This window comes from Coffea arabica, chromosome 8c (assembly GCF_036785885.1).
Source record: "Coffea arabica cultivar ET-39 chromosome 8c, Coffea Arabica ET-39 HiFi, whole genome shotgun sequence".
NCBI classification, from domain to species: domain Eukaryota; kingdom Viridiplantae; phylum Streptophyta; class Magnoliopsida; order Gentianales; family Rubiaceae; genus Coffea; species Coffea arabica.
Window position 1 is genome coordinate 1,207,640 of NC_092325.1, and position 15,619 is coordinate 1,223,258.

General features: G+C 37.4%; 2 protein-coding genes across 3 annotated transcripts; one reads left to right on the forward strand and one right to left on the reverse strand.

Moving 5' to 3' along the window:
* Nucleotides 1–445: 445 nt before the first annotated feature.
* Nucleotides 446–5,003, forward strand: LOC113706352 (uncharacterized). Its single transcript, XM_027228239.2, has 7 exons — nt 446–700; nt 867–906; nt 1,682–1,752; nt 2,085–2,179; nt 3,590–3,657; nt 4,457–4,567; nt 4,696–5,003. Exons 1-7 carry the CDS (start codon nt 499–501, stop codon nt 4,826–4,828), a joined length of 720 nt encoding a protein of 239 aa, XP_027084040.1. The 5' UTR covers nt 446–498; the 3' UTR covers nt 4,829–5,003.
* A 552-nt stretch (nt 5,004–5,555) lies between these two features.
* Nucleotides 5,556–15,306, reverse strand: LOC113706801 (F-box/LRR-repeat protein 15-like). 2 transcript variants are annotated; one of them, XM_027228813.2, is made up of 17 exons: nt 15,171–15,306; nt 12,935–13,115; nt 12,690–12,822; nt 12,022–12,121; nt 11,742–11,939; nt 11,397–11,667; nt 11,173–11,271; nt 10,983–11,071; nt 10,809–10,908; nt 10,543–10,713; nt 9,021–9,173; nt 8,506–8,666; nt 8,152–8,350; nt 7,186–7,631; nt 7,022–7,085; nt 5,950–6,036; nt 5,556–5,850 (listed from the first exon to the last, which is right to left on the reverse strand). In XM_027228813.2, the coding sequence occupies exons 2-17, from the start codon at nt 13,067–13,069 to the stop codon at nt 5,791–5,793; spliced, it is 2,466 nt and encodes an 821-aa protein (XP_027084614.1). In that variant the 5' UTR covers nt 13,070–13,115; nt 15,171–15,306; the 3' UTR covers nt 5,556–5,790. The 2 variants fall into 2 exon arrangements, with proteins under 2 accessions (XP_027084614.1, XP_027084613.1); XM_027228812.2 differs by having other exon boundaries at nt 14,303–15,298.
* Between the last annotated feature and the right edge of the window lie 313 nt (nt 15,307–15,619).

Consider the following 15,619-nt stretch of genomic DNA (forward strand, 5'->3'; position numbering starts at 1 on the left):
CATAAGCTGCATTTGGCTTTATGTTCAACTAGTTGTATGGGTGATTTTATCACTTTATTTTAGAATCATAGAGCTTACTTTGTTTTATGTACATGAAAAGACTAACATCCAGTTTTAATTGCTATTTTTAGAAGTTTTGTAGAATAATCTATTGTAGTGATTTGACATATGTAAGATAAAAAGATGATTAAAAAATGAGTTCACGAAACATAACAATTTTGCTGCAAAAAATCACAATCCAAACAATAAGTTGGGATAATAGTAAAGAAAGAGAGTAAAATGGCAATTGCCCAAAAAAAAAAAATCGCAAAATAGAAATGTGGTTAAATTAAAATAGAAATACAAATTATTTAGAATTTTGGAAATTTCTATCACAAAAACAAATTAAAAGTGACATAAAAAGAACAAACAAAAAAGTCGGTCTAAAGCCTGTAAAAAAAAAAGAAAAAAAAAATAAAGAATTGGATAAGAGAGAACAGTAAAGCTTGGGGTCTGAAAATGGCGATATTAAACACTAACGCGGACGTTAGCATGGGACGCTTGAGCTCCCTGATTTCTCCAGCAATCTTGACTTTGAATCAAAGAAAAAGGCATACGTTAGAGGTGGGGTGCGCACTTTTCATGCAAGAAAGCCGGCAGAGCAGACGAGGGTTGGTTTCTGCAGCTCTAGCCTTGCTCAACTGCCTCTCCCTACCTAAAGGTACGCCTGCCTTGCTAACTCGCGCATTCTTGGAGGAGAAATTTAACAAAATTGAATCTTCGGCAGTGAAATGCTAAAAGAACAGTAATCTCGACATGGGTTTTTAGTGGACTGATTTTTGGACCAAAAAAAGTGTTGATCAAATTGATGAATTTTCCTGTTGCAGATGCTATGGGGGGTGGCATTTTCGACAAATACTTAAAAAGGTATATAATTAAAGAGTTTGTCTTTTTTTTCTTTTTTTCAAAGCTGTTTCTATTAAAATCCTTTCGTCGTGCAATCATGTTAGTGGATTATGCTTGAATAATGCAAATGCAGCTAGTGTAGTTTTTATCTGGTTTAACAAGTATAAACTCTAGAGGCAATCACAGACAGGCATTGTACACAGTCGTGAATGCATTGCCTAACTTTGTCATCAGGATGTATGCAGTAGTCCAAAGTTTACAGGAAGACGTGTGAACATTTAATCTGAACCGTGGAATTTGAACTTCAATTGTATTAGCCAATTGTCTAGTCAACCCTCAAACGTAATTATGGAGGCCCCAGATCCCAATATTAGTTTTGATTAGTTAGATGGTGGAACTTTTTATTGAGTAGTATGTTCAAGCACCAAAAAGAAAGATACTTTCTTACAATTTTGTACAAAAGCTAATCTCCACAAGCTTATATGGCAATTTGGCAAATGGCTTGCCGCCTTTTGCTGGGGAAGAATATAATTTGTGTAGGTACTTGAGTCTAACGTGACCTCAGTAAAGGAAAGGCTCTTGGTCTCCAGTAGAAAGAAAGTTCCCCCATACCTATGTTTGATTAGAACTTCTACACAGATGTTTGACACTTTCTGAAGCATTTGCATGCATGTTAAGGACAAAGTAATAGTATTACTCTGGATCTCTGCCACAGTCCTGTTAAATGACTTCTACAAATTCTTAAACTCTTTACACTCTCGCTATTTTAAACTATTCTTGTTAAATTTCTTAACAGGAAAAAACTTGATCCACTGGAGTCTTATGTACCAGCAGTTATATTGACTGAGTTGCAAATTAAAGACTTGGGTAATGCTGCCCTTCAAAGTTACCTTTTACAGTGTTAGTGATAGTTCAATTTTGTCTTACACTTTCACATACATATATGCTAGTTTCTTATGGGGTGCACGTGCATGTGTGTGTCTGTATACACTTCATCAGTAGGTGCGTGCATGTGTAGTACATTATCTGGAATTGATTACGTAGACATGTACAAATACACATACATATACCTAATATCTACTTTCTGATGCTGATTTTTTTCGGATTTAAGCTCATATGCAACAATTCGATATCCTCTCAAGTTGTCAGTTGATATACAATGGAATTTCTTGTGTGATATTTGCTTGACTTATATGCAGGAAAATCTTTGGATTTTGATCAACCTAGGTTTGATGACTGTCGGATTTTACTCCGTTCTGGCCCTGCAGCATCTCTACGTATTAATATTCGAGCTGTAAGACAAGGTTTCACTGAGTTAAATTCATGAGATGCAACATCTGATTTATTTGCAGATATGAATGTTTAGAACTTTCTTGCTTAGTGTAAAGAGTGCAAATTGACCCCTTTTATTTGGTGGAGGTAGATCTCTCTGAATTTCCGTTTCTTGTCCGTGATAACTATTATCACAACTTTGGCTAATTCATCTGGAGGATCAGCATGAGCATTACAATCAAACTAGGTGAGAGAGAGAGAGAGAGAGAGAGAGATTTCCATGTGTAGGTGGAGAAGAATCAGAGACTTACCAATGGGAAGCCCTCGTTTATATAGGATCTTAATATCTTGAAGGTTGCATAAATCTTAAGTGATAACCTCCTGTAAGGCTGATGCATTGGTAACCTTCCCCATAAACTTTTTCTGTCAATTTAAAAGAGATGGTTACCATGAAACCCTTGTTTTCATAGTTACATAAATTGGCAGTCAGCCGCCATAATTGCAAAAGCAGCTTTTTGAGTTCAGATGAAGACGGAAATTGCAAGTGATTCTTCAAATTTTAGGATGTAGTTTACATTCTTGGCATGTTTCTATGCAAGATTGAATCACATTATTCAGAAGTTTACTGTGCTAATCTTGACCATAAATCATGTCAAGCAATGGCTTTTACAACTACTGAAGCCCCTTATCCAACAATGAATGACCTTCTTTGTAGAGTTTTTACTTTACATTGGTATTTCCAAAAGTAACATTTTGATGATAAAGAACTTTAAATAGTTTGGAAGGTCTGTTGACTGATATGAAACTCAACAAGAAGTTTGTAAGTACTCTGTAAAAGTACCCTTTACAATAAGAAATCTTGAGGAAGATAAGATCAGTTCATCCTTTTCAAAGCCTGAATGGAAGTTCTAATTTCTTGTTGGAGTTACGATGAACAGGCTTTGTCTTTATTCTGTTTGGTGATTGAGAAAAGCGGAAAAAAAGGTGGAACTGCATTTATGTGAACAGGGTCACATACAAGGTGTTAAAAGTTTATCTAAAGACTCAAAGTTCAATAGTTTTAATTATCTTCTGGAGGAGAAAAGGAGACCAAGAAAACAAAACAAAGGAAAAGGAATTGGAATAGGACATTGGTATCTGAAAAAGACTATAGAAGTGAAATACCATTCTAAACCAAATGGACAGTTGGGAAAGAGGTTTTGTTAAGCCTAGGTCCTAAAATCTAACCCCTATAGATCTCTTTTGAGCAACTTTTATGTTTGATCTCTTCTGAGCAACTTGTATGTTAAGATGCAAACATGAACTAGTGTACTTCTGTAGACGCTCCTGTGCAATACTTCAAGCTTTTTCTCCATTCCTTCTACTCGTCTAAAAAAAATATCTATTGTACCGTTGGATGTAAATTGATCGGTTTAGCTTCTTTCAATTTTAGGTTGCCCAATATGCAACTGATGATGGCGATAACAAATCTGCTTTCGACAATGTTGATGAATGTCTGAGGTACTACTTTTCATAACTTAAGGGCAATTATAGTACTTGCATGATTTTTTTGGAGGTAGACACAGGCAGCATAAATCTAAGTGTAACTACTTCTTCTGAGCTAAAAGAGAAGCATTGCAATCAGTTAAGGATCCACTTGAGATGCAAAATTGATGACCCTAGGCTGCAGCATAGTATTAGCTCTTAAGCTTGCGTATTTGTATTGAGAACTTCCGAGCAAAATATTCCCATGGAGATGGCTATGCTGTGAAGCAATTTTTAGGACCAAGTTTGTGAGGGCCAGCAAATTAGGTGCATACGTTTTGTAAGTTTAGCATATGTCATTTCCTATGCTTGCTATTCCTGTGCTTGTATTTTCTCTTTCTGTTAATTTACTTGATGCTCGCTTCAAGCGTTATTCAAAGTACAATTTCGATGGAGTTGGACGTCAGAATTTTCCTATCCAAATCTCTTGCTTGCTTTTGTCATTTTCTGATTGCATCATTATTCGTTTCATTTGTGTTTTGCCATCAATGGTAGCAATCTGCTAGAGTGATTGTTAGACATTTGCAGTAAAAGTGATGAGTTTGATGCTTAAGATACCTAAATTATCCATAATTCTCACTGCCAAGAATGAGAAGGAGCAGCATGATGTGTGCTAATCCTCATGCTCGTGGCTCAGTATGCTTCGACATGTTTTTGCATTTGCTTTAAGAGAAGATGCACTTTGAACATATCAGCGTTTCTTACTGTTAGAAGTTTTACTGCTTGAGACATGGCATAACCACGCTTGATTCTTTTTCACACGTAATTTTTCAAGAGCCTTGGAAGAACTTGATTCATTGTTGCTGCACGCATCAAGAAATGATCCGGGGGCCTCAATTCAGTCAATGAAGGGAAAGATTGATACTGCTGTTGATGCATTGGATAGGTAATCATGTCAAAGGTTTTGATTCTCTTCATATATGCTAATTTGATGTTTCCATGATTCTGTGCTTCTTTTATTCATATGTTGAGGATAGGGAGAGTAGCTGTTTCTTATATATTTCTTCATTGCAGCCTACTCAAAACTGTTCCTTCCGATGTGCTTGAGAAGGGAAAAGCTATAGCTGATGCATACAGGGATTCTGAAGATGATGCAGCAGGTGAGGCCCTCGACCCAGAATTGAAGCAGTTGGAGTCAATTTTATGAATTTGTGAAATACATGACACCTTTTTGATAATCTATAATCCACGTTACTCCACGTTAAACCTTTTCTCCTACATTTTACCAAATTCCAAGGCTCTGTGTTTGTATAGAGCCTCACTTTGTAAACATAAAAAACCAGACTCTACACAAAAAGCCAGACACATTGACGTTTTGCTGATGTGCACAAATGTACAAAGCGACTATCATCATATACACACACAAAATCCAATCCCCCGATAGGAGAACAAACCACCCAGGCAGATCGACAAGCTTTTTTGCCATCTTTTTCTTCTACCAAATTTTTAATTACAATTTCAATCCTAAGAATGCATATCTGCATCTCAGAGCACAACTGAAACACATGTTCGCTACGCTCTACCGCACAACTCAGGCCACCAGAATTCCGGGAACCAGATAAAGAGTTCCCGGATTCTAGCAATGCTCATTGAATAATCAATGGGCACGTAACACGTGACAATTCAGTTGTTTCTGGCTAATCTTTACTCAGAAGCAGAAAAATCCCAGCCAAATGCAGTCGTGACAAACTGTAAATTGAATTTGTAAAGGGTGATATATAGAGGATTTTAATGAGAGATGGTGATCTAAGAAGAGCTGATGCCTAATATCAATTTCTTTAGGCAGGAGCGCAAGTCGTATTCCTCTAAATTCGAAGCTTCCGAAGGGCAATTTCTTTTTCACCAGCAAAGAAAAGTGAGAAGGCATCGAAGGATGGGATAAAAAGCTACCACATAAATGATAAAGATAGTTTATTGCAGCTCTTACACAATGACAGTTGTAGCACAACACACAAACCACTTCCTAACAAAGAGAGCGCATTTACTATACAGATGGATGCAACACAAATGACTAAAATTTGTTGACACCCCAGACACCCTTAGCACAGCAAAGCAACTGCTCAATATGACGCACCTATCTTTTTGACGCTATTAAGGGTACAAGGCTGCTCAATATATGCGCTTTAAGCTTGGGTATGCCGCATGTAACTGTTCCACGCTCATTCGGATCTGCATTGCACATAAGATCATTTTGAAATTAATGATTTTTTTTTTCCCTCACATAATAGACTCTCTTAAATAAGCCAACAGAAGATAAAGCTCCGATACCTTTGGGCAACAACGGACATCAAGCGTCTCCAACATGCTACAACACAACATGACAGCTTCAAGCGCTTCCTCATCAATGTTGCAGGACTGAGAAAGAAAGGACTTAAAAAAATAAGTTCACGGCAACAATATCTAAAGAACATAACGAACTTGTAATTACTGAAACTGCAATCAAAGGCTGCAATTTGCAACCAAACAAGCAGTGCAAAAAGCAAATGCATAGCTAATATACAACTGTGCACCATTCGCCGCCTAATTCATTCACTTCATAGCTAACCCCAAACAAAAGGGAAAAGGCAAGGAACTCAAAGCTCAAGTAACCAAGTCAAATAGGAAATAAATGTCACATCAGAACACTTTGCAGTAAGAGATGAAAGTCTTTCTGTTCTTCTAATGAAAAATGGTTTCTATTTTCACCAATTAAAGATGTAAAGTAGATGAAGAAAGCTATGCATAAAGTGTTGCTGCCCTAATAATAAATACTGGAAGCAGTCATGTGTTTCCAGTATTTATTATTAGATTTAATCAATCAACAAAATAAAAGAGGAAATCAAGCAATTCTCAAACTCGACACTAAATCAACCTCTTCCCAGTTTTTGAGCAACAAAGTAACTTCTCAGCTATTTCAGGCTCAATCAACTTTTACAAACTAAGTATCAAAGCACCACACATATCCAATTATCCCAGATGATAAAAGCTTGTGTAACTGATAAAAAATTCAAAGCATGCACAGAAATATGCAATTGAGAGGAAGTGAAGATAGATTAAACTTTTGTTGAAACATTGCATGTAAAATTAGACAGCTCATATCTGCTCTCTAACAGGATTTCCAGGGTACAGGTTCCTAAATTGCTAATTGCTCAATCCCATTTCACAGGCCAGCACCAAATAAACATACAACAAAGACTTGAGGTAAAGCATAAAACACATCATTGTCAAGGATGATGTATAAATCAAACTGAAGCTCAATCTTATTCTGTTTCAAGCTTCCATATAACTAATCCTACATAGGAATGAAACTCGATTTCCAACAAAAGAGAAGTGAATCATGATTGAAGACAAAGAAACATACCAAAAGAGAGAGGCTGGTCAATCTTGGACAGTCGAGCTTTAAGGTTTCCAAAGAAATGCAGTTGCTAAAAAAGTGGAGGAAAACAGTGTCATTACCTTGATTGGGATCGAGGATATCAGAATCCAAAAATGACCAAATGGACAGTCAACTACATAATTATGTACCTCAAATTGAGAATGCGTAAATTGCAACAAGCAACATCAATTTCCTTCAAATTGGTTGACAGTGAAAGGTTCAATGACGACAAATAGTGACACTGTGCTGTAGGAGGAATGGCAACCTTCTTAATATTTGGACAGCCTACACAGTCAAGGTACTGCAGCAAACGATGGGGTTGTTTATTTTCATCTGACAATCCATCAGGTCTAGGCTGCTCAAGAATCTTGTTACCACCAAAACCCCAATCCAAATCATGCATATTAACACATCCACTTAAGTTAACATGTGTTAGATGCGTGCAACAGGCAAGCAACTCCTCAATAGCCGACCAAGAGAGGGTCCCATATGACAAGTCCAACTCATACAAGGCTGGAAGGGCACGAGCAACTTCATTATATAGAGGCTTCAATGAAGAGTCTGCGAGATACTTGCAAGCTTGCAATTTTAAGACCTAGATATTAAAGCATACCAGATTTTAGTAGAAAATCCAATCCAATCTACAAACTCCTATAAGGAATACTGAACCGTGTAAAAGAAAGGAAGGTGGGGAAAATACAAATATGGAAAAACTTGAGGGAAATTATAGCAATCTCTATATCCAATTTGCTCCAGCAAAGGTCAACAAAATGTAGACATTATAAAGTTGTGAGATCATCCAAAAGTCAAAAAGGTAAGAGATGCCTAAGCAACTTCCACAAGTAAAAGAATCAAACCCAAAAAATTCAAATATACAAGGCACTCTTTATCATTTGGTAGATCTAAGTCCATGGCCAATTTCAGGTTCACCTGGAGCTTTGACAGCAACCATAAAGAGGTGCTGCAATGTACATGCACTCATTTCAAGGGGATGCAACACTTCTCAGTTTGGGCCTCTTATTTATCCAATATACCATGTTCGCATGGTGCACAATGTTCTATGTTCAATATTCCAACACCAATGGTTGTACGCAAGAGATAAGATATTATAATACCTTCAAATGTGAACAGGTCTCGAATACAGGCAGCAGATTATCCAAGAAAGTGTAGGATAAGTCTAGGCATGTCAAATTTGGAAGCAAATGCAGAGATAAAAGTCCATCCAAGCCAACAGATGTGCATGACATTAGCACTAATGATTCAATCAGAGGGCATGAAGCAGTGGTGGCAGACAAGCAATCATCCTTCAGTTGGCTGCATGCACAGAAAAGCACAATGGCTCACATATCAGCCACAAAATCCAGAAACAGTTAAACATCACTGTAATAGTAAGGGAGAAATATCAGACTATGCATCAAATATCACAAGAAAATTTGATGACCAAAAGAATTAAGAATTTGTGACGTTGCCTGCAAAAGGAAGCATCCAAAGAAGTCAGTAATGGACACTTAATGGATGCTTCAGATAATACTCCACAACCCTTCAATTCAAGCAATGCCATTTGTGGTGCTTCAACATTAAGCACATTTAATTTGGGACATATTCCTAAATTGAGGGACCTGAGACCAACCTGCAACATGAACACACATAAAAACAAGTAATGGTAGTTTAGTACTAGATCCAATCAGAAAGTCTAGCAAAAGAATAAGTTAAAGCAATGCAAAAAGTCAGTATGCGAAAGGATTATCTGATTAAGAGATATAACAGTGGAAGAGCATAAGCAAACTGGCATGGATGTTCAGGGAAGAGAGAGAGTCAAATTATCTTGAGATGACTGAGACATGGTTTGTCAAAAGTGGTTATTCAAGTATCTCAGAACAGGCACTAAAACAGACATAGAAGATCAAAATCATGACACCTACACAGAGAGAGAATAAAGAAGCAAACAGCAAAAGGAACACAAGCCAGGAATATATTCTCTTACAGGGCAAAATGATGCTTTTTCAAGATGATCACATCCATCCAATGATACTTGCTCGAGATGAGGACATTTGAGTTCAAGAGAAGTAATAGCACGACAACCGGCCAGAGAGAGAGTAACCAAAGAAGAACTGCAGAAGCCCACTTTTGTCAAGCTCTGAAAGTGAGAAACAGACAAATCAGACATTAGAACCACAATCTAATCACTAAATCAAATTGCGACACATCTACAAGGATACACACAAGGACAATAATAAAGAGCTAGGAAAAGCATCCCTGACGACAATGACAAATTTTAGTTGACGGTAATGATGAAAACAGGGAATTGATGCAGCATTCACATGTACAGCACAAACTAAGCGAATGGATCAGGCCAAGCAAACAATGGAATGATGTTTTGGTAGGCATCTCTTCCAAGTCCATAGAAAACAAAACAGAATTAGCAATATAGGAAAACAGAAATGCCAAAAAGTAAGGAGTTACGTTTTAACAATTAAATTTTGGGACAACAGGCCATACAGAAGCCAATATGCAGCTGTCACAAAATTCTTTTGATAAAAATGATTAAAATGAACATGCCAAAGCATATTACTTCATCATGCAAATTCAAACTGTTAGAAGTGAAGGGCTACAAATACAGAAGTGTCTGCTTAAAAATGGAATGGAATTCTGCAGGAATTCATCCGCTTCAATTACTATCCTTTTTTTATGCTGTGTGTGCATGTGAATTCAGCAGGGGTAGGAAACTGGCACTAGCAGGCACTCAAAACAATTTTGAAATTTGCAACTAGGTTAAGGGTCACAAGTACAAGAGTGTCTGCGTAAAGATGGATTTGAGTTCTGCAGTATTTCTTCCCCTTCAGTTACGATCCTCTTTCTTTTGGTGACAATTCGCCAGGGGCAGGAAACTTTCAGGCATTAGAACTTTTTGGAAATGAACAACTATGTCAAAAAAGGCTTCCAAATAGTCATGAGCCCTCACAAGGCAGGGTAAATGCAGCCAAAAATTTGCACACAATAAGGCTGCTCCCATGTATAGATTAATAACCTCCAAAGACAAATACATAGCACAAAAGACTTGAAACTTTTAAAATAGCAGGCAATTTAATTTTTAACAAATAAAATAATAGAAGATTTTACCACTGCTAGAAATCTAAATCATAGACAAGACCAAGATACAAGTTTTAGCTTCCAATTTAACATATATCCACGTACAACCACAAATAATGTACCAATATCAGCATAGACAAATATTAAATTGTAGACAAGACCAAAATGCAAGTGTTAGCTTCCAATAAAATATCAATACCCATATATAACTACATACTGTGTGCCAATAGCAACTTAGGTAACCAATTTGATCCATTCTAACATACAATTCTACAAACATTCGAAAATTTATTCAAACTGCAACCGGTTAGAATTTTTTGAGACATGCTATCAGGTGATGAAAATCCCACCAACAGAAAAAACAAAATTGTGAATGTAAAGTAGGCAAATTCAGCAGAAGTTCAATTGTCACACACCTCGCAGTTATCAAGAATCAAAGACTTCAGCAAAGGACAGCCACCACCGTCACTAAAAACGTCGCAAATGGAATTTGTAAGAGATTCACATTCTGTAAGGTCAACTTCTTGCAAGCTCTGGCATTGCAATGCTAATGAGGTCAAGCTTTCTTGCTTTTGCAAAACTAATTTCTGCAGTGTCGTATAGGACCAAAAGGATTACTCATTGAACAAGTTCACCAGCATGTCAATTCATTAAAAAATGTTAAAAGTTATGGAAGCCATACTTTAAGAGTATTTGATGTGATGTTGATTCTTTGAAGAGAGGGACAATTAGAAACCGTAATCAATGAGAGCATACTGCTTCGCAGGTTCAAATCAATAAATCTGCAAAAGTATTAACAAAAATTAACATATCCACAAGAATAAAAATCTAAGACCGTGCTTGAAGCTCATCATACTTGCGACAATGTACTAGGCTTATGTTCTTCAAGCGAGGAAGATCCAAGGATACGGATGTAAGTAGACTGCAATTATCAAGCTGGAGCACCTACAATGACAAAAACTTAATGTTCAGCAATGTAAGAGTTAAAAAAGCATTAACAGCAATCTTATATGCAGGAAATACACAGGGCAATAACTAGTTCACACCTCTAACATATAGCTATGAGCTATGGCGGCCATTGAAGCTGAAGTAATCCCTTCGCAGCTATGAAGCTTAAGAATTGTCAACATCGGCAGTCTTACAGACTTGAAAGTAAAGAAAGAAAATGTCAGCAAGTATTCACAGACTTGAAAGTAAAGAAATAACGCGTTTTCAGCAAGTGTTTAAACAAGAGTCTGGCTACTCAAACACAAACTTAGAGCAAACTGACCTCAAGAGAGATGTTTGGGCAGTATGATGCATTAAGAATGTGGAGATTTTCACAAGTCAAAGCTATTTCACGCAGCGTATCATCACTAACACATGAACAATTTGACATATCCAAGGATTCCAAAAGAGGGCAGGAAGTGGCCGCAGATCGAATTGCTGCATCTGAAAGCTTGTGACACGAAGCTATATTGAGCTCACGCAGAAGGGGGCAATTAAGCACAGCATGAGGCATGCTACTACGTTGCAGTGACAACTTCTGAAGTTGCGGGCACCTACTAGGCAAAACACTTCAGCACAAATTCCAGAAGCAGGGTTTACTTATTTAGGATAACAATTTTAACATTACCTGATAGCAACACGGAGAACACGACACTTGACAATCTCAAGGGTATGCAAGTGGCCATGGTCAATCAGGATCTCCTGAATACCATTTCCAAGAGCAGTATCACTGATAGCCAAACTTTTTAACATAGGGCAGTCAGGCAGAGCTTGGAAGAAATTCTCTGCTATTTGGCCTTTGCCCAGGGTCAACTTCTCAAGATTTCTGGGAGCACAAAGATGTAGAGCAGAAGCCATGTAAAAGCTACCTCAGAATTGCCCCACAATATAAAAAGAAATCCATTTACCTTAATAAAGAAACTGCTCTCATCACAAGCAAGTGAATGGAAGGGGTTCCATAAATATTTACATCAGTAGCATTTGGATACCGCTGACACATGTCCTCAACTGCAAATACACAGATAATAAACTTCAACGTTTCTTTATCTTAAGGATATAATGCAGGAAAATAAGGAGCAGCTATGGGTGAAAATGCGCCAGGGGTGATATAGCTATTTTGCAAACAGGATGTAAATCTGGCATCAAGGAATCCTAAACTATGAAAAAATATGGTAACTCATTTTAGTTTCACAGTGGCTTTGACTCATAATCTGATAAATCAACAGAAACTGTAGAAGCAATATGGGTGATAATCAGCAATTGCTGCCTCCAAAATTTTCACCACCAATATCTGTAAAACATTCCAGAAAAAAAATCTGAAGCTAATATTATACCAGCGAGCACATGGTCCAAATACATTACTAGCCTCCAATAACAACATCCTCCCCTCACCTCCACTTTCATGCAACAGTAAAGTCATTTTTGCTCAATTACTCTCCAGCCCACCTCCCACATAAATATATTTCACAAGTGTAGCCAATTTTCCAACCACCATAATTCAACACTTTTTATCACCTTAATTACAAATTTCAGCACCACCATAACACCATATGTTCTAAATCATAAGGATACTCACATTGAGCAGGGGATATAGGCCTGTTCTCAAAGTTCAAGCGTCGCCAGAAGTCTTCATGAGAACTTGCTGCCCTCCACTGCCTACAGACCCTTGAAGCTCGGCAAAGATTAATGTCATCCAAGAAAGAGAAAACCTGTATTTAGAAAAACATGATGAAAGTTACCACATACTAGAACAACTAAGATGAACCAATTTACATCTTTACTATATTGCTAGATAGAAGGTAAGTTTAATGAGGCATATACCATATGCAATAAATCATCAGTAAGATCCATCCTAGCTTCTAAATCTTCAGCTTTTGAGGTACTGCTATCATTTCCTTCATCATCAATGGTGCCACCAGAATCAGGCTTATAATCAACACTGCCATCCTTGCACATGAGAGGAAGATAAGACACCTCATTGTCGAAATGTGCACCCCAGTCCCTGCAAAAATTCCCAAACCATCAGATCAAACTAGCAGGTGAAGTTTAGACAACAACTATCAGTCTAGTTCAAGCTTTTATTTGACCTTCATAGACAGAGTCGAAAAGTTTTGCTAATCCATGCACCACAAAAGCAACAAAAAGCGAAATAAGTTCTACACTCAGAATGCTAAGGGGCTTCTAAAGTTGACTCTAAGCCAAGATACCAAAACACTAAATACTAAGACCAAAAACCTGTATTCCTTTTAATAAAGGTAATTTCCAGAAAACAAAACATAGAATATAATCACTTTACTACCACAATACGTATAAACAAAGACTCTAAAAGTTGCCTATCCCAAATTCCAGACCAGATCTTTATCGTCCAAGGCATCCCAGATCTATGCTTGGGCTATTGAAACATCACTCCCAGCCTGTATATGATTAAGTTGACAGCTCCAACTTGTCTCTATAATCAAGTACATAGTAATGAAGCACATGATGAACTTCAGCGTCCAACATGAAATTCTGGTACGTATCATGGTAAGAATACTGAAAAGCCATGTTCTTCGAACTTAATGATCCAAAAACCTCAATTTCCATATCATGACAGACGACAGCAAAGATAAAAGAATTTATCTTGATGAAACACTCGTAAAAATGACTTCACCTTCTATCTAATTCCAAAACATATATGTTAATGTGTCCTTTGATCAAGTTCCTTGGGCAATGATCAAACGCAAAGGGATGAACTAGGCATATTTGATACCCCAAATCAATCACTCTTAGCACAAAATGGTATCACGGTGTGTTTCAGCTATATCCAAACTGGAAATCAATTCCCACAGGGTAACCAAAGTCTGAAAATACACAAGCATTTGTAAATCCAGAAGAAATTCCAGTTTTAATAACTTAATACAACCTATTAAAGTTCCAAAATTTTGAATTCTATTGGACAAATAAATGATCCTACGACTTTAGTCCATCGAAGTACTAAATTCCAATCTTTGAGGTGAAAATCAGTAACGAATTGACCCATTAACTGGTGTACATAATTCAGGGGAAAAAAGAACAAAGAGAGAGAGGGGGGGGAGAGAGAGAGAGATGGAAATAAGTTCTCTTAGAATCGCAAACACATGAAAAACGCATACACAAGACCGGCCTAAAAGAAATCAAAGCAAGACAGATAATGAGCGAGCCGCAGCTTACAAAGAAAAAGATTGAACTTTTGGCCGCTTATTATGCGAATCGCGGTCACAATTCTCCCTATCCAATGCAGCAGAAAACAATGCCGATGACGAAGAAGGCTCATCACTGAGCCCCAATTGTAAATTTACCTCCTTTATGCCCTTTTTACAACTATCCTTCTCCAATTGATCAAAATGCCGCCAATTCACGACTTCAAAGAAGCCCTCATTTTCCAAATCCCCATTCCCACCATCACTCAACCCCCCTCCACCGTCCTCATTGGCACCGCCAGCAACGACACCAGCACCAATACCACCCCAGGAATGAAGCCCTAATCCAAAACCCTCAGATTCATCATTCTCCATATCATCATTACCACCACCACCAGCAGCAGCAGAAGAAGCAGAAGCAGCTTCACCGCCACCGTCAATCACATTTCCCAAAATGCCCTCACTCATCTCTTTAGTACTACTGATACAATCTTCTTCCTTTTCTCCAAAACATGTAAAACACCAAATCCTCATACACGCACTCACATACCACGATTTTAACCTTCGCGACTCTCCAAACCCTAGCTCACGATCTGCCAAAATCCCCCCTGAACAAATCCAAAAGGCCCTAATTTTTTCCACAGAATCAAAGAATGGAGCCCCAGATACCCAACAACAATTATTAGCCTTGCCGATATGTATGCATGCAATCTAAACGGAACCGAATTGAAAAATCCCTAGATGAATAGACACAAAAAATACATATATATACATGTACAGGTCGAGAGAGAGAGAGAGAGAAAAAGCAAAAAAGAGGAGAGATCTGATCGGATCTTTGGAGGAGAGATTGGGGGTAATGGAAAGAAAATTGATGGATATTCAAACTTTTTTCATCTCACTTTTTTTCTTGATTTTTGGGGATTTTCAGTGACTGAGCTTCCTTCTCTTAATTCTCTCTCCAGTACCAAAACTAGCTAAGTTAATTTGCAATTTGTTGGATTTGCCGTCAGTTGCTGGTGAAGTGAAGAGAAAGTGCCTTATATACTAACGAGGAGAGATTTTTGTTGGGAAAGTTTTGAGGAAATTTTCGAGGGATAATTTCAGAAACCTCCCCTGAGGTTTTTGACAATTTCACTTGGCACCATTAAAGTTTACATAATCATAAAGACCGCCTTTAGCGTGATAAAAAGACAACAATGCCTTTTATTAATTGTTAACTCATTAAAAAACTTTATCAAAATATTAAAACTTTTTCATCTATTATCAACTAATAATTCAACCTACAATTTTTTCCATTTAACTATCTAATGTTCTTCCTCTTACATCTATTTTCCTTTCAAAGTCATTT

Excerpts from the sequence above, each read along its gene's own strand:
- LOC113706352 (XM_027228239.2), top strand. The coding sequence starts at position 499 with ATGGCGATATTAAACACTAACGCGGACGTTAGCATGGGACGCTTGAGC. Across the intron at positions 907-1,681 it reads TTCGACAAATACTTAAAAAG|GAAAAAACTTGATCCACTGG; the intron begins GTATATAATTAA and ends ATTTCTTAACAG. Across the intron at positions 2,180-3,589 it reads TACGTATTAATATTCGAGCT|GTTGCCCAATATGCAACTGA; the intron begins GTAAGACAAGGT and ends TTTCAATTTTAG.
- LOC113706801 (XM_027228812.2), bottom strand. The coding sequence starts at position 14,805 with ATGAGGATTTGGTGTTTTACATGTTTTGGAGAAAAGGAAGAAGATTGT. Across the intron at positions 10,909-10,982 it reads AGCCTAGTACATTGTCGCAA|ATTTATTGATTTGAACCTGC; the intron begins GTATGATGAGCT and ends ATACTTTTGCAG. Across the intron at positions 6,037-7,021 it reads TGACCAGCCTCTCTCTTTTG|TCCTGCAACATTGATGAGGA; the intron begins GTATGTTTCTTT and ends TTTCTTTCTCAG.